We start from the raw sequence: 19,114 nt of genomic DNA, 5'->3' as shown, positions 1-19,114 counted from the left end.
GGTACATTTGATTATCAACAACCAGTAGACACATATAAACTGCCCTTCTCATTGGCCACCAGGGAAGTATAAACCAAAAAGGTACAACCTTCCATCTGTAGTACATTCACACAATGAAGTACTACACAGCAGAAAAAAATAATGACAGCTTGAATTTTTCAGGAAAATGGATGGAGCTAGAAAACATCATTTTGAGTGAAGTAGCCCAGACCCAGAAAGACAATTATCACATGTACTCACTCATAGGTGGTTTTTAAACATAAAGCAAAGAAAGCCAGCCTGCAAACCACAATCCCAGAGAACTTAGACAACAATGAGGACACTAAGAGAGACTTACATAGATCTAATCTACATGGGAAGTAGAAAGTAGAAAAAGACAAGATCTCCTGAGTAAATTGGGAGCATGGGGACCTTGGGGGAGGATTGAAGGGAGGAGGGGAGAGGCAGGGAGAGCAGAGAAAAATGTAGGGCTCAATAAATGTCAATAAAAAATGTATAAAATAAAGAAGTCATATGTAGCTAGTATACAAATAAACCACTTTCATCATTATGGCAATGCTACTATGGAAATACCCAGAGAAAAAGGAATGCCATTCAGTGTTGCACTGGTTGTAATACAAAGCCAATGCAACACAAAACGGGTAAGTATGTCATATTTATAGTAACTCATAAACAAAAAAATTAGACCAATGAGTATAATCTGCAATATTCAGTGTTACTGAGGCTATAGGGAAATGAACACTCAAACATTGGTAAAAATATAAACAAACAGAAAGAGGGATCACATATTAAATTTAGAAGTAGACTCCCAGGCCAGCGAGAAGAGTCAGTAAGTGAAGGTGCCTGATGACCAGAGTTTCATTCCAAGACTCACTTGGTGGAAAGAAAACCAACTCTCACAAGTTGTCTCTGACCTCAGCGTACACACTGGGGCACACTTGTGCACACATGTATACACACACACACACACACACACACAGTAAACGTTGTGGTTTGAATGAGAATGGCCCCCATAGGCTCGTGTTTGAATACTTGGTCCCTAGTTTGTCAAACTGCTTGGGAAGGATTAGGTGTCACTGGGAGTGGGTGTTGAGACTGCAAATTCCCAATCTGTCTTTCTCTGCCCCCTACTTGCCAGCTGTGCTCCAGGCTGCTCTGCCACCATGTCTCTGCTCCACCATCATGAACTCATCCTCTGAGACATCAGCTTTCTTTCAGGAGTCGCCTTGGTCAAGGTGTTTTCTAATAGCGATAGAGACTGGGACAGTAAATAAATTTTAAAGTAATTTCTAAAAAGAAAAAATTCATTATAAAAATAGTGTATTCTAAAAGGAGATAAGTACTTTATTAACCTTCTATAAATGAACACCTACGAGATCTCTTAAAATGCTAACATCTGCAGAAATATACATCAAACTGCTAGCAGTACTGAAAAGGGTTGTAAGGAATGGGAATTTCTATTTTTAGTCTAATTCCAAGCTGTCGACAATTGTTATAACCACCATATATTACTTCTGTATTAGGAGAAAGGGGTTCTGCGCACAGATATCTGTACACCCTAGAGTGTTAATCTACCCACATCTCTCCTAAACTGCTAACACCTTCTTCAGTTGTGTCATCAGACCCAGTACTCAAAAAGCCAGTTTCTCCCAGAAGCCCTGGAGGTATCCCTTTCCCACTGCACCTCCCCATCCATTCCTCTCCCCTCTGCCCATCTCTTCACCCACTATGCCCTCAGCAGCTTCAGGGCACTTTGACAGGATCCAACAGGAAGCTAGTTCCTTGACAGCTCGTCCTTTGGGGGAGGCGTAAGAACTGGAAGTCGAAGGGAGAGGTGAGGGCACTTATGATTTAGACATGCCACTTAAGACTTAACTCCACTTTCAAAAACAAATCAACCACTACCCATAATCAGATGAGCAATTCTGTTCCAAATGTGATGGGTTTATTTCTCTGATGCAAAACCAAAGATTTCACTACAGCAGAGACTGATCTAACAAAAGGTCATGGAAAAGTGGAGTGGGACATGCAGGACGTGGTGTACAAACTGGGGTCAGATCGTTTTCTTTAACACGACACTACGCTGTTGCTGAGAAACATTTAAATGAACACTGCAGAACTCAACTGAAATGTGGCACAAACATGACAATCTCCAGGCATGCCTTCAAGGACCTCTCTGAGGATAGATCTGCAATCTCTAGACTTCAGTGTGGGAAGGATTACAATTCTTTGGAAGAATAAAAAGTTCACACTTTTGAAATTTCACAGAATTTTAAGGCCAAAACATAGTGGGTTCATTTCTCTTCACTTCCAGGGACAAATGATGTTCTACTCAAAACCACATTAAGCTTCCAGTTCAAATCCCAATCCAACCTTGTGACCTCCTGCATTGAAGTTCTTTCCATCTATTAAAGCTGACAGGGTCAACTTGACTCCTAGGGAGAAGAACACACCACATTACTTGCAGTCAGTATGGTTCTCAGACCTAAATTTTCTAGAAATAATGGATCTGAGTCAACAACATGGCGAATGCAGCCTAGGCTCTACAGCTACACTGTACACTAGCACAGGCTGTCCAGTCTGCTGACCTGTGCCGAGCAGAGCATAAGGAACAAAACTATTGTAGTTCAAGATTAAGAATAATGGGGGACAGAGGCTGGAGAGATGGCTCAGTGGTTATGACCACTGGCTACTGTTCAATTCCCAGCACCCACACGGCAGCTCACAACTGTCTGTAACTCTAGGATTCAACACCTTCACAGAGACACATACACACAGATAAAACACACACACAAAACACACACACACAAAGAGCCGAATTCAAAGGCTGGCGGCATAGTTAGAAATGTATAACAGAAGCACTTGCCCCACCGTCCTCTGCATGACTAGCTACCACAGGGGCCTGAGTCAACCCAGTGATTACGTAAGCGCTTCCAGAGACTACGTTTTTTTTCCTTTTGTATTCATTTTCTTCCTGTAACTTTCTACTGTGACCCTCCATTAATTAACTCCTTTTACGTACCTGGTCGGAGGGTCTGCGTATAACCCAGTCCGATTAAACTGGCATTATTTACTTTGGCCTACGATTAAGAGATGAGAACAGAAGCAGTTAGAAAACAACAACACATCATTTCAATACAAAAACTGCTTCATGCACAAGGTTTCTAAAGGTAAAAGCACCCTGGAGCTAAATCTAGAATTATTAAAACTGAAAAAAAAGAAAGAAAGAAAGAAAGAAAGAGAGAAAGAAAGAAAGAAAGAAAGAGAGAAAGAAAGAAAGAGATAAATCTTTTAAGAAGCCTGGCAGGAATTGTGGGTAATATCAGAATGTATGCTTTAAAGTTCTTGTTTGTTTGATTTTTGTTTTTCGAGACAGGGTTTCTCTGTAGCTTTGGAGCCCATCCTGGAACTCGCTCTGTAGACCAGGCTAGCCTCAAACTCACAGAGATTCACCTGCCTCTGCCTCCCGAGTGCTGGGATTAAAGGCATGCACCACCACCACCTGGTTGCTTTAAAGTCCTTAAACATATTTTCAAGCACATTGTGTTACCAAGCATCTCTATGTACTGAATTTTGTTGTTCCTGTTTTGAGAGAGTCTCACTACATAGCCCTGACTATCCTGGAACTCACTATGTAAACCAGGCTATCTTTGAAATCACAAAAGGTCTGCCAGCCTCTCCCAAGTGCTGGGATTAACGGCGTGCAGCATCATGCCTAGCCTGTACTGAATTCTTTGAGATGCCGATCTCCAACCTGACAGTGATTACAGCATGAACTCTGCTGTCCTAACACCAGATCTGAATTAATATTTTGACACTGCTGCTTACTGCAACACTGACCTAGTTTCTAGGTAATATCTCTTCACCACACAAAACAGCTATGAGAATTACACAAGATAATACACGGAGCGCCTTATACAGAGCTCAAGTAAGACTATACTGAGGTCAAAGGTCTGACAACGGCCAGCAGGGGAGAAATTAGGACTGGAAGCCACATTTCCTGCCTTAGATGTACGTGAGTGAGGTCATGAGGCCAATAAAGAACATGTAAACCGTAAGGGCACTAGAGCAACCCCACAGCACATCCTTACAGATAGAGAAGTTCTACAATCCAGCTTATATTTAGCAGCGATGCCAAAACGAGTGTTGTTGCTGCCAGCTGTCCATGCCAGGTTTATTGACGTTTCAATCTTCTCGTTAACTTTCTGATAGATAGAGCCTCCAAATTCAGTACCATCATTCCTGTTTTCACAGTGCAAAATAAAAGTCATAAGTTTGAATCATTTACTGTTAAGACACGGAAACAAAGTCTACAACTATCTAAACATAGATTCAACCATGCAACTTTGAAGTCTAGCAAAATCCTAGGACAAATTGACTATTAAACAAGAAATACAACCAACCTACGAAGTATCTAAAAGCCTAACAAAAGCATAATAGCACCTGATTCATTTTACTTGACTCTTCAGCATAATATAAATGTCTTAAGACACAAGTTACCTATATTCAAAGGCAGACACCTCAGGTAAGTACACAATTCATAGGTATCTTTCACAGAATGTAGAAACTATAACCATAGTCTCTTTTACAGGCATTAGATCCATAAAGACTGGAAAGAGAGAGGTAAAAATATAGGCCTAAAGACAATACTAGCTTTTATTTACTCAACACTCAAAGTGAAAAATACTTTCCACATTATACCCAGGAACACAGTTCCAGACAGAAACCCACAGCTCTGTGAAGCATACCATTGTACCTGAGGGTTTCTCTCCCGCCCACCCATTCCCGCAGTTACTTACAAAATAATCATTCGGAGGCTAAATATTAATTATAATTGTTTGGTCAATAGCTCAGGCTTCTGACTAGCTCTACATATAAATTAACACACTTCTAATAATCTGTGTATCGCCATGTACCCCATAGCTTACCAGTATTAATTACTCTGGCATCTTACTTCTCTAGCAGCTGCTGGTGTCTCCCCCACTTGATCCTTTTGTTTGCTGTCTCTCTGTTTGGATTTCCAGTCTGGCTCTATTCTACCTGGCTATTGGCCAAAACAGCTTCTTTATTAACCAATGGTAATAAAACATATTCACAACAGAGGCGAATCCCACATCATACCGTAGTTTCCTAGCAACAGTGTTTCAATACCATTATTTATATTAGAATATCCCATGAAAAGCGATACCTCAGAAACACACAGTTCATTCCTGCCTATATCCCAGCACTGCAAGGAGCTCAAGGTCAGCCAAGGCTACATAGTGAGTTCAAGGCTAGGCTGATCTACACGAGTTTCTGTCTCTTCTCCCCCATACCCCCCACCCCCGTTTTCCAAGACAGAGTTTCTCTGTAACTTTGAAGCCGGTCCTGAAACTAGCTCTATAGACCAGGCTAGCCTCAAACTCAGAGATCCGCCTGTTTTTGCCTCCCGAGTGCTGGGATTAAAGGCGTGCGCCATCACCACAGGGCAAGATCCTGCCTTAAAACACCAAAAAACTAAATATTTATAAATCAAAGATCAGGCTGACTCAGCCAACACTGAAATCCAGGATTACTTTGAGAACCCTATTATTTCTGAATGCAATAGAGAGTAACTAGGTTCTGATCAAAGATACATGAAAATCTCCATATAGAATTACCAGAGAAGTTCCAGGACATTCAAATTATTTGGTGATTGTTCTTAAGTGTTCCAAACATGTGCTTCCACATACAGTCAAAATAAATCAAAAGTAACAGTGAAGTGCATACGTGCTCTCGGCTGTCTCCACTATGTGTTCCTTTACAGATTTTAAAACATCCCAGAATCTGGGGTAAAAGCTGAGAGCAGCACAGCACAATGCACCCCACTCGTGAACCTCGAGCTATGAAAACGTTCAGCAGGACTGGTACCCACTTTTACTCACTTTTAACTTTACCATGTCACAACTACCACCTCTCAGAGGAACAGCACTAGCTGTTATTATAAACAATAATAAACACTCACACATGAGTATGCAGTTGGAAGTCTGCAGCCTTATAACCAAGAGCAAAATTATTCTGCGACAGTTTGGATTTGGCCGTGTCAAAACTCATCTGATAACCAGCAAGCCAACCTTCAAAGGCCAACACAGCCCAGCCATAGATGGTCGGTCCAGAAAAATCTATATCAACATTACTGCCGATACTAAAACAATCTCGTTTAAATGAGGCCTTTAATTTCCCGCTCTTCTTTCTGTAAAAAACAAACAATACAATGAGAATAATGTGAGTCTACTATTTCCAGTAATGTGTAAAGTAAGACCCTCTCCAAAGGGAAATATTGTTTTGGTAGATGACATAATACATTGAAAAATGTTTCAAATGATTTAGCTCTACAAATACAACTCTGTTAGGTTTGAACTTTATGTCAACAGTTATGGGGGTACACACCTTTAATACTGGCACCTGGAAGTAGAGGCAGGTGGATCTCTGTAAGTTCCAAGACAGCCAGGGCTACACAAAGGAACTCTGCTCAAAAATGGTGTGTGTGGGGGAGGAAGTGTGTGTGTGCGTGTGTGCGTGTGTGTGTGTGAAGAAATGTATATCATTATATATTCTTCACCATGAGTTGAAATAATAAAAGTATTTTATGATTAATAATCTCACAAAGACATGAACAAGTCACCAGATAATTAACAGATATGAAAATTGTTTTAAAGTCCTGCTGCACATCAGGGTCACTACACATCAAGTTCTACATATTTCAAAAACAATGCAAGAGTTTTAAATTTGCTTTCAATACAAAGAAATGATAGACGTTTGATGAGATACACTTATCCTATTTGATTACACAACATATACACATATTCAAACACTACATATTACCCTACAGATATACATAATTTTGTCAAAAAATACAAAGTCCATATGTAATAAGATATTTTACTGCCAAATTAATAATCTAAATATACAAATATATATAAATTTATATATATATATATACACCGAGATACATGAGAAACAAATATCCTTAAATATTTTCAAGTGCTACAAAAGTAACATCAAAACACATTATTAACCTATTAGTAGAAATACATTTTTTGCTGTTTGTTTTAGACAAGGTCTCAATAAGTAGCCCTGGTTAGCCTGAAACTTTCAGAGATCCACCTGCCTTTCTCCCGAATGCTGGAATTAAAAGTGTGTACCAACACACCCAGCAGAAATATACTTTTAATAGCAATGCTGACTATTCAGAATTAGTTCTGAATAACCTGTGTCTATTAGTTCCAAATAGTCCTACAAGGCTTTTGAGAGAGTATTTATTCTAAAAATAATTAAAGCATTAGACAGGAGGAGCAGTTCCATTGCTAGTCTAAGAACAAATTCCTCTTTGCACTGCTCTAGTGTCTCTGTCTTCAGAGAGCAGAAACTAGGCTGAGCAGATAAATGACTCAAAGGGAAAACAGACTAAGCCTAGAGGACTTTCCAGGACTTCTAAGACAGCAGCATAGCCGCTGCTCTGGTCCCTGACACACAGTGGATTACACTCTTGCCACACCCATTAGTCATTAGAGTAGATATAACTGTGCTCTCGGCCCTTCTAACTCCTAAGCTAGGTGTGCCTGTTGAAAATGTTTTACTGGCAATGTTATGCTGCCCTGAGGAGCTCTTCTTTTAAAGACATGCTAATATTCTAGCATTGCTAGAACAAGTTCCCAGTTTCTCCCTGCCCCTACACTTCCCGTTTTACATTTCCAAAGCTAAAACTCTAGACCTTCAAAAAGAAATCAGAAAAAAAAAATAGTTTGAATAATTACCCTGTGTTTGGTACAAATATGGTATCAAGAGTCAGTTTCAACCCTTCCGCCAACTGTAAAACAGAAATTTGTCAATTAACAATTAATTTTCTATTCTTTAACTCAAAAAAGCCAATTCTAAAGCTTCCTCCCACTTTCTCTTTAATAATGAAGTCATTAAAGAAAGTCAGATAGTAATTTATATATTACCTCCCCTATCCTTTCTTTCTTTCTTTTTTCCAAGACAGGGTTTCTCTGTGTAGCCCTGGCTGTCCTGGAACTCCCTCTATAGACCAGGTTAGCCTTGAACTCAAGAGATCCCCTGCCCCTCGCCACATGCAATCCATTCTCCAAAAGAAAAACGCAGTGCCCTCTACACAGTAGGAACCTAACAAAATCAGCTAATTGCCTTTCTCCTGGGAAACAATTTAGAAACGTTTTTGTGCATATATTTTGCAAAGACTACAAAAGTAAACCAAATTACCAAAGAGAGTCCCACTGCTCACCAGAGGACTGACTGTGTGACACAATTAGCTAATCAGAACAAAGGTGCAGTGTGGACTTTTCAAATGTGAAGACATGCCAAGAAAATAAATAAAAAGGGAAAATGTGGTAGAAGACTGAGAATCCACTCAGATTACATTCAGAGTTTATCAATTTATTAACGACTTATGTTATTATTCTTAACTATGTGTACTTATGTGGGCTTGTGGGGAGTACACACATGGTGAAGGTGCTCGTGGGCCAGAGGTTTTAAGAGGTTTTAGATCCCCTGGAGCTGGAGGTCTGGGAACTGAACTCAGGTCCTCTGTGAGAGCAGTAGGTACTCTTGACAGCTAAGCCACCTCCCCAGCCCCAGCTATGCTCATTACTTGATGTGAACGAGATATTAAACCTACAAATAACGTCTACTGCTTTCCTTACCTTGTTCTCCCAGGAGATTTCTGTCCCCAGGGTATTGTCTGTATTCCACTTTTGGGTGAAGGTGAGTCCATAGTCACAGACCTTATACTTGGTCTCTAGGTTGCCTGATGCTTTCCCTGTATCAGTGTAAGCATGACCTGAAGTAGAAAATTCCTGGTAAACAAGACAAAATAATTATTTTAAGATGATATCACCAAATAGAAATCATTCATTTCAGAAACAGTGTTGTGTGCATCAGAAACCAATATAATTTACTGTTCACCACAACCTTACCCTTCAACAATGTATGTCCTTTTTGTCTCTAACCAGGTTTAAGACTTTCCATTATTCCTCCCTTCTTATTGGTATTTATTATTCCATACACTCTTTTTTAGTGATCATATTAAATTCTTAACTTTAAAAGAACAATATCTCTGCTGGAAATAAATGCCTTTATTAAAAAGACAAAAATACTTAACTTTCAAAAATTTCACTTTCATTGACTATCAATTCTCTGTAATTCTTGTCAAACAGTAAATTTAGAGGTGTTTAAGAATTTATAAACACTATCTCGCACACTTTCTTTTTATAGTCAGCACTTTAGGAGGTGGAGGTACAGAGGGGTGCAGGGATGGAGAGGGTGGGAGTGTAGTGGGATGGAGGTGGGGGTGGGGAAAAGAGCTGGGAACGGAACCCAAGGCCCTGCCCACATCTCTATTGCTGAATTATACCCTCAACCTATTGCTTTATTTAAGATTTAATTTTACTTATGTGTATCTATGAGTGCCTACATGTATGTATGTGTACTATGTGTATGCCTGGTGCTCATCAAGACCAGGAAGGGGACTGGATGGATTCACTGGAACTAGAGTTACTGGCAGTTGCGAAGAGCATGTGGCTACTAGGAACCAAACCTGGTCCTCTGCAAGGACAGCAAGTACTGTAACTGCTGAGCCACCTCTCCAGCCCCAACCACTGTTTTCTAAAAATGTATTTTTATGGTCTTGTGAAGTAGCTTAATGGTAAAGTGCTTGCCTAGTGTGCTCAAGGCCCTGGGTTCCATTCCAGCACTGCAAAAGAAAAAATACATTTAAAATAAACTTGATCATTTTCAACATATACTGACATAGCATTAAAGTACATTTACAATGTTGTGAAACATGAATGCTTCAGCCATAAAACTGTATCTGTAAAATCTTCACCATAAACTCTTTCAAACAACATCAAAATTACCTACCCATTTTCACAGTAAAATAGAATTTAAAATGCCTCTTTCCTCCTCCTCCACCTGGCCTACCCTCTAAAGTACAAAATAATCACTATGAATGCTATAAATATATCCTCCTCTCAACTAAAGTGTCCTTTCCATCATATTAGTAAACAATTAGGAAAAAACCTTCTTCTAGAGGGAAGCAAACAGTCAACAGCTGTCACTGACAATCCATGACTATCAAGAAAGAAACTTTCTGCCTGGCCCTGCTGCTTTCAAGGGCACTTCTGAAATCTGGTCAACAGCAACAAAAAGCTGCCCCTTCCTCCCTTTTCACTGTCTGCGACCTGAGTCCTGCCTTTAGCCTTAACTTGAGATCTATGCAGAAAAAACCACTGGGAAGCTATGGTGTTTATTAATACTACATAGAAAGCTTCCAAGATGAAAATTAGGTTGTCCACTTAGGGCAAAACAATACAGCATGAGTCATGTTTAACAGCTCAGGTTAATTCCTTAATATGAAAACTGTTGCTCTTAATAATAAATCTACATGTCTCATTTGTACTTTTTATATTTACTTTTCAAAAGTGACAAATAGAGCAAATGTAAATATTTTGGTGTTATCCCACATGTCTTCCTTCCATCTCTTAGTCTGAAGCTCTACTGAAAATCTGAGGTACCAGAAACACAAATTCAAAGGTAAAGTGACAACTGTTCTCAGCTGAAGTCCAGATTTGGGTCTAATTGGAGAGTTCAGTCAAATGAGGATAAAATCCATATACAGTATGGAAATGGCATCTTCAGCTAAGCATTCAATGCTAGTAAGCAACACAGAGAAAGGTCACTGTAGAACAGAGCCCGAGAAATGCACACAGAGGACGAAAGTGATCCTAAATGCGAGAAGCAGCCACAAGACAAGCATGCAAGGGTTTCCTCCTCACCATCTGACGCACACCGCCACCGCAGCAGCATGAAAGAGAGAGAAAGGCACAATCGTAACTTCTGAAAATTCTAAAACATGTACAGTTTTCCTATTTCAACAGAACCACATACAAAGCCTCCTTAGCAAGGCAGGTCATACATACATTCACTCATGGCCAAGGAACCCAGGGAAAAGTAACAGGACAAACCCCAGCTGTGCAGAGTAAAATGCAAAATGCCACACGAATTGCACAAACCTTTCATCCTTCTAATTAAACAACTATATTCATAAGTAAAACGTGCATGGGTTTGAATAAGTAAGCACCAGCTAAAGATGTAGCCTGTAAAAATAAATCAGAGAATACGGTGAATTAAACATTCACCTGGCTGACGGTCAGTGTTGTAGTGCTTGTCTAGCATGCTCAAGGCCTGTCTGGGATACAGGTGTGTTCAGGGCCAACACTGGCTACTTAGTAAGGACCCTGATCAAAATAAAAAAAAGTAAACTAGGGGTAGGGGTCTGGGGATGTAATTCATTGGTAGAATACTTTCCTTGCTTGAGTCCCTAGGTTCCATATGCAGTACCAGAGAGGAAAAAAAAGTTCATCTGTTTGCTGAGATTTACTGGATGTCTGGTTAATGATGCTTTGAAAAATATGTCAACATCTTAACTTGTAATAAAAAAAATTGGAAGAGAATCAGTTAAAAACCATAAAACAGGCCGGGCAGGCAGTGAGGTAGGCGGATCTCTGTGAGTTCAAGGCCAGCCTGGTCTACAGAGCTAGTTCCAGGATAGACTCCAAAGCTACAACCAAAAAAAAAAGCCAAAACCAATAAGGGCCGAAAGGCTGCTCTTCCAACAGATTAGGGTTCGATTCCCAGCGAACCACAAAATGACTCACAACTGTCTTTAACTCCAGTTCCAAGGGATCTGACATCCTCTTCTGGCCTCCTTGGGCACTAGGCAAATACGTGGTGCACAGACATATGTGCAGGCAAAATGCCCATACACATAAAATCCCTTTTAAAAACATAATCTTGTACATACCAAACACATACAAAATATAGTCTATATTTTGCACAAGTCAATAATGAGAAGACAGATTAAAATGAATTTACTTTGTAAAAAAGCAATAAAACTTGTATGACCTACTGGTTTCAGTATCCATACATATTCATGAAAGTATAAATATAAGTCAAAAAATACACTCTGTTTCACCTAAGGGTAGGCTGCCTGGAGAAAAAAAAACCCTGCCAAATTCAACCTAATTGTCCACAGGCTTCACAGGCTCAGTGAGACCAGAGAAGGGCAAGCTGCAGGGTAGACAGCTGTGTCAAGAGGATGCTGCTTTATATAACAGTAAACAGACACTGCAAAATCAGTTCCCTTAAATTAGCAGGCTTTACCTATTAGAAACATCTTAGGTACTCACCACTCCACTACAAGACTTGGTTCTCAGATCTATTTTGACCATGCCAAACCCTAGGAACATTAAAAGACAAAGTAATATACAAAATTTAACTTTTGCTCAGTTTTTCAACTTAAAAAATATGAAAGTAATACATTATATATCCCATATGGAAAATATAAGGTATTCTCATCAGATAAGAATTTAAAAAGAAACTAAATCATAACAAAAGAAGTATAATTCTAAATCTCCTAAAAATGAATAAACTCATACCTTTAAAATGTATAAAAGCATAAAATAAGTATGTATAAAAATGAATAAACTCATCCCTTTTTAAAAATGCACTATTTTCAAAACTAAAATTACTCAAAAATCGATGCTGTTGTGTGTGTACATGCATGTGCACATGTATATCTATGTTTGTGTATGTGTGTATATGCAAGGTAAAAATATAATGAACATTAGTAAGAAAAAAATCAGTATGTATAGCACAGAAGTATTAAAAATTTAAAACCTAAAACATTTTCTACTTGTACAAAGGATCATATATTGTTATAAAAGAAATAAAAACATGGCATCTGCATTCTCATTAAAAATTGGTATCTCAAAAAACATTATATGGGCTGGGAATGGTGGCACACACCTTTAATCCCAGCAGTCAAGAAACAGAGGCAAGTGGATCTCTGTGCATTCCAGGCCAGCCTGGTCTACACAGCAAGTTCCAAGCCAGCCAGGACTATGAGTGAGACCCTATCACAAGGAGAAAAACAAGCAAACAAATCATTATACAAAGAGGCCATAAACACTTTTATCATACACAGAACTAGTGAAATAAGGCATAAATATTATAGGTAGATGCTACTTTATATTACAGATGTTGGATATGTTTATGCATGGGTGTATGTATAATAACTGCTCTTAATGTTTGTAAAGGAGTCTAAAGAATAAAAGAGGCTATTACTAGTTCTTAATATTTGTGATGTAGATTAATGGTCACTTACCCTTATTTTACTAACAGAGTGCCTTATACACTTTGCCAACTGAGCTAGTCCCTAGCCTACAAAGCAAAACTTTTAAGGTTCTGTAAAAACATGCAACTAAATCCTCAGAATTCATCACTAACCCTGACCCAACATAAAAATTTACCATTGCATACTTACCATACCCTTTGTTAAAGACATCCTTGGCAGCCTTCCCTAGGTCACAGTAAGTTGGTGTGTTACACATATCTTAAAAATAAAGACAGAAGAGTAATCATTTAGTGTGCTCACTCCAACTCTCCACTCTTTCATCCTGAGATGTTTTTCCTTCCTTTGCCATCACAAGCACTAAAACTAATATAACCAAAATTCAAAGAAGGTATTCTGTTTCTTAGACTAGAAAATAAGAGTTTCCTTATATGAGATCCAGAGTTTCTTTTTAATTCTATCTCAAAGAAAACAAAGTTCTTGCCAGGCAGTGGTGGTACATGCCTTTAATCCCAGTACTTGGGATTCTCAGCACTCTGAAGGCAGAGGCAGATGGATCTCTATGAGTTCGAGGCCAGCCTGGTTTACAAAGCTAGTTCCAGGACAGCCAGAAAAGACAAAAAAAGAAAAAAGAAAGAAAGAAAAAAGAGAAAGAAAAGAAAGGAGGAAAGAAAGCAAAGTTCTGTTTTGTCTTTCATGTGTGTGTATTTGTGTGGTAGGTATGCATTATTGCAGGCACACGTGCATGTGTCTTATTCCTCAGGTGTCATTCATGATTTTTTTTGAGACAGGGTCTATCACTGGTCTGTAACTGAGCTAGGCAGAGCACAAGGTCCTTCTGCCTGTCTCCACCTTCCCAAGTACACACCACTATGCTCGGCCTTTTCAAATGGGTTTTAGAAATCAAACTCAGATTCTCCTGATTGTGTAGTTCACCAACTGAGCTAGTGCACAGATCATAAAGAGAAAGTTTTAAGGAAATATAAAAACATTCGGTTAAATTCTCAGGATTGAGGTGTGAGGATCTAGGTTCAATCCCAATTCCACACCCCAAAGGGGGAAGTATACAGATACATGCCTGTACTCAGCTGTTGAAACAGAACAGTACAAGCTCAATGACAGTCTAAGAAACTCATGGAAACTTTGTCTCCAAAACGGGGAGGGGGGGGGCTTAGAAACCTTCATTCAAGGTTTTAATATTTTGCTACTCTGAAATTCAGATGGCTCAAGCTTCCAATCGCAGTTACTTAGGAGGATGAAGCAGGAGTTTAGGCCCATCCTGGACCACAGAACAAATTCAAGGCTGGCAACTTAGTGAGACTGACTCAGAGATAAGAATAAAAAATTAAAGGGAGAACTGGGAACATCAGTAAAAGTAGAACATTTGCCTAGTACAGAAGCGCCCAGGTTCAGTCCCTGTACTACAGCCACACGAAAAAAGCTTCACTGAAGACACAACACTGCTCAACAGTTAAGAACACGAGTTGTTCTTCCAAAGACCAGAGGTTCAATTCACAGCATCCACATGGAGTCTGACATCATCTTTAACTTCAGTTCCAAGGGATATGGCACCCTTTTCTGGCTTCTACAGGCACTGCACACATGTGGTACACATCCATACATACAAAATCATAAAAAGTTAAAAGGTCAAAGGAATTTCTTAAATGCTTTGAAGCTAGGTGTGGTGGTAATGCCTTTAATATCAGCTCTCAGGAGAGAAGTGGTGAGTTCAAGGCCACCCTTGACTACTAGAGGGTTACAGTCCTATAAGAGCAACATAGTGAAACCCTGTCTCAAAACAAAATTAAAACATAAGATAAAAAGGCTTCGAGAGACTGAACCAGGTGTCTCAACAATCTAGAATAGGAAGACTTAAAAACCAAAGTCAGTCTGGGCTACAAGATCCTATCTCAAAAATACAAACAAAGAAAAACACCTACAAAGACTGGAGTGGTGGCTCAGCAGTTACCAGCACATGTCAGGTAGCCCATAATCCCAACTCCAGCTCTAGGGAACCCAACATTCTGTTCTCTGCAAGCCATCTGCACACATGTGATATAAACACATACAAATACACACTATAAATAAAATTTTTTTAAGCCTACTAAATTAAATACACTCTTCCAGAATAACCTGTTTACCAGTCATAGGTGTAAACTTTGAAATTACAACCTTTGAAAATCCAAGGCACTTTGGCTTTGTATCTTGGCTCTCATTATTCACCCAGCTTTTGCAAAAAGCCAATAAGATCCACATAACGAAATCTCAGTAAATATAACCTCCCTCAGACCTCTGCATAGCAGACTCCTGAAGCAGTTTCTGTCGTCTCCCTGTTAAAGACTCAGAAGCCCAATCTAAACAATTTGGAACTACCTCAAACAATCCCATTAGTAGGATTTTATGATACCAGAAAATTCCAGAGTATCAGTTCCAGGCATGTTCCACCTGGGGGCCACATGCAGCCAAGGACAGCAATGAACGTGCCCACTACCGACAAAAGAATAAACGTTACCATGAGATGTGGAGCTGGTGAGATGGGGTGAAGGCAGTAACTGGCAAGACTCATGACCTGACTTCTGAACCTCACACCCACATGGTGGAAGCAGACAATGCCCACAAGGTCCTCTGACCTCCACAATCAGGCAGTGGTGTGCATACATCTTGAAATTGAAACGTATGCCCTGGCAGTGCTGAAGCATGCATGGACAGTCCGTACATGGTGGTTCTGTTGAACTTGTCCATATTGGGTTTCACGGTGTAAGCTGATGAGGACAACTGACCAGGCCTCTTTCTCAAACAACCATGTGGTTGCTGGGGATTGAACTCAGGACCTTTGGAAGGGCAGGCAGTGCTCTTAACCGCTGAGCCATCTCTCCAGCCCATTTTCATGCATACATCTACACATACACAAATACACTAGCTCTCTAATTCGGGCTGGTAAGATGGTTCAACAAGTAAAGGTACCAAACCTAATAACCTGATTCTGATGCCAGAACACACATGGTGGATAGAACTAACTCCCCCAATTCATCCCCTGACCATCACATGTGGGCAGAGGCAAAAGCATGCAGAAGTGCACACGCACACACCCCATATATAAAATAAAACATTAGCTGGGCATGGTGACACACGACTTGAACCCCAGTACTCAGAAGGCAGAGGCAGACACAGTCTATAAGCCTGAAGCAAGGCAGGGGTTGCTACACACTGAGACCCTGTATCCTTGCTTTTGATTTGTTTGTAAGTTGACTGCCTGGTTCTTGAGCATGACCTTTATAGATGACAAACTTATTGAGCATGAATTTTATAGGTGAAGCTGTGTCACAATGCCAGCAGGTTGAACACACCTGCAAATTACAATCACTATGCCTGAACTATGGACATGTCACAAATCCTTTAAATAGCCTATGTATTTACACTAAGTCCAACTCTTAATCTGAATTTCTGTTAGGCTTTTACAATAGCTGAACAGGGCCTTAGTTTATAGCCCAGGCTGGGATTATAGTTGTGTGCCACCATATTCAGCATGACTAATTTCCTAACTGGGAATGCATTTAAAAATTGTACCTGTCAAATACACTATGATATAAAGTTAAGAGGAAAGAACACACCGAAACATCATATATAATGTCATGGCAGAAAAAAGGGCTCGGTTGGCAAAGTGTGTGTCACACAAACTTGAGGTACTGAGAATGAATCCCCAGGACCCATACAGCATTAGAGTAGGGACAAGGCAGAGACAGAAGGAACCCTGGAGCCTGCTGGTTAACCAGCCCAGCCAAATGGATGAGTTCAGAGAAAAGACCATTCCTCAAAAAATAAGAGAGCAATTAAGGAAGATACCCAACCAATGTTAACCAATGGCCTCCATATGCACATATGTGTGCACACAAACATGTACTTACACCACATAAGTCCACACACACCTTAAAAAATGACAGAGAAAAGGGGTGGCATATGGGTAAAGCAATTGTCTTACACAGAAAAGGTCACGGGTTCTATCAGAGGCACCAACCAAAAGAAAAGTCAAAGAGTTAAGGCAAATGAGTAGTGCTGTTCTGTATCAATCTATAATAAAACTGTGCTCTATGCTGCAGGGTTTAGAGTCCACTAACAGGGCAATTTTACAATTCCGGTAGTGATGTAAATTGTTTGCCATTATTCTGGGAAAGCGGTATAGAAATGCAGGTCTTAGATATTCAGACAGAAATGTTTAAAGTTCATTATACCGACTGGGAAGAAAATACACTAAAATGGTCAAAATGTGTGTTAATTACAAGCTTTGAGCGTTCTGATCGCCTGCTTCTCAACATCATCACTTTGCAAAAGTCAAGTGGCTAACTGAACTCGTTTATGCCCAAACTGTCCTTTATTCAGGCCCACAATTCTGATGGGCAATGCACTGCTGGTATGATCAAGCAAAAATCGAGAAAACACAGAGACTCCATATTACTCGAGAGTAAAGCCACAGCCTCCCATTTCTATCCGCTCTACAAAACAGCTATGCACCATGCCCCGAGGCTGCACTGGACCCCGAGAGGAAAACAAAAGGCACCAACTAGATACTACAGCTTCTCTTTTGTTCCTTGTTTCTCCTTTCTAAGATGCATGAAGAGCATCCTCACTTCGACCGTCAGGAGTGCAAGCCGCGTCTGACAGATGCTGCACACGTCAGAGAGGGAGGTGAGGGAGGGCAAGGTGGGGTGTAGCTTTGGGGTACCAGGGCTCGTCTCCTCTAGAAACCGCCCTCCTTCCAGCCCTGACCCCGGGCAGATCGCCAGTGCGCACGCCGGGCACAGCGGAAGGTCGCGGCCCAGGGAGGCGACTCCCGCCCTCAGGCGGCCAGCAAGGTTCGGGCAGCCGGAGTCACCCCGCCTCGCCTCGCCTCGCCTCGCCTCGCCTCGCCTCGCCTCGCGTCGCCCTGGACCGGCGGCCCTCGGCTTCTCCTCGGCGGCCTCGGCTCGTCAGACCCGCCGGCCCTCCGCCCACCCGGCCCGGGACAGCGGCCGCCTCACCTCCAACCCGAGGGTGGGCCCCGTCCCGTCCCGCTCCACCAAGGCAACGCTGAAGGTCTTCTCACACCAACGCCGTCCGCGCCTGCGCGACCTCGCTCCCCGCCGCGCCTGCGCGTCCGTCGCCCCAGAAGAGCGGACGCGCGCGCGCTGCCGCGCCTCCAGCCCGGCGCACAGGGTGTTGCGGGGGACGCGTCCGCCAACTGTCCGGCTTGGCGTGCGCGTGCACGAGAGGCTCTTCCAGCACCCCCCCGCCCCCCCAGCAGGCGGGTGACCGGCGGAGGTTGAGGAAAAGGACTAAAAGCTTGGAGGACCCCGTCCGTGCCCGGAGGCGGAGCTTCTCGCGAGAACGTTCGAAGCTGTGGCTACTGTTGCCTTGCGTCCGCAGACACGTGCCTCCGGCTGGAATGTCACTCCGGGGCCTGGCCGTCCTCCGGTGGATGACTTGCAGATCTCTAACGGGGACATCAGCCCAGGTCGACTGTCACTGTAGAGTGTGCCTCCGCCTCTTCTCAGTTGCAGATCTCTAATGGAGACATCAGCCCAGGTCGACTGTCATTGTCGAGTGTGCCTCCGCGTCTTCTCAGCTGTAAGGATGGGACAACATAGGCCCCAGGGGATCAGCGACTGGGAGTTTGAGAAGCCTGCGAGTTAATTCGAAGGGAGAGGAAATGGAGGAGAGAGAGGTCATCTTGAGAAGAGAACCGAAGACATCAATGAAGGAGAAATTACACAAGCAGGAAACCACCACTTTGGAGACACACACCATAATTACAATGGATTCCTTAGAATATGGTTAAGGATGTGCCTATGGTTTCTAAGACTCCATGGATTACTTACTGAAGTGGAAGAGACCTTCATAGCACGAAAATCGCCTTAACCAAGTGATTAAAGCTAACGTCACTGCGAATGATAGATTGTCTTCTTGTGTCCTGTG

General features: G+C 41.4%; 1 protein-coding gene across 2 annotated transcripts; it reads right to left on the bottom strand.

Annotated features, from left to right (window-relative positions):
• Nucleotides 1-1,713: 1,713 nt before the first annotated feature.
• Vdac3 (voltage dependent anion channel 3) lies at nt 1,714-18,318 on the bottom strand. Of its 2 annotated transcripts, none has more exons than XM_057752595.1 (9): nt 18,181-18,318; nt 13,358-13,426; nt 12,222-12,271; nt 8,679-8,831; nt 7,776-7,828; nt 5,984-6,211; nt 4,092-4,242; nt 3,023-3,080; nt 1,714-2,435 (listed from the first exon to the last, which is right to left on the bottom strand). In XM_057752595.1, the coding sequence occupies exons 2-9, from the start codon at nt 13,422-13,424 to the stop codon at nt 2,344-2,346; spliced, it is 852 nt and encodes a 283-aa protein (XP_057608578.1). In that variant the 5' UTR covers nt 13,425-13,426; nt 18,181-18,318; the 3' UTR covers nt 1,714-2,343. The 2 variants fall into 2 exon arrangements, with proteins under 2 accessions (XP_057608578.1, XP_057608580.1); XM_057752597.1 differs by having other exon boundaries at nt 2,357-2,435; nt 3,019-3,080.
• Nucleotides 18,319-19,114: the final 796 nt, after the last annotated feature.

Source organism: Chionomys nivalis, chromosome 20 (assembly GCF_950005125.1).
Source record: "Chionomys nivalis chromosome 20, mChiNiv1.1, whole genome shotgun sequence".
NCBI lineage: Eukaryota > Metazoa > Chordata > Mammalia > Rodentia > Cricetidae > Chionomys > Chionomys nivalis.
This window is presented reverse-complemented; position numbering and strand designations above follow the sequence as displayed.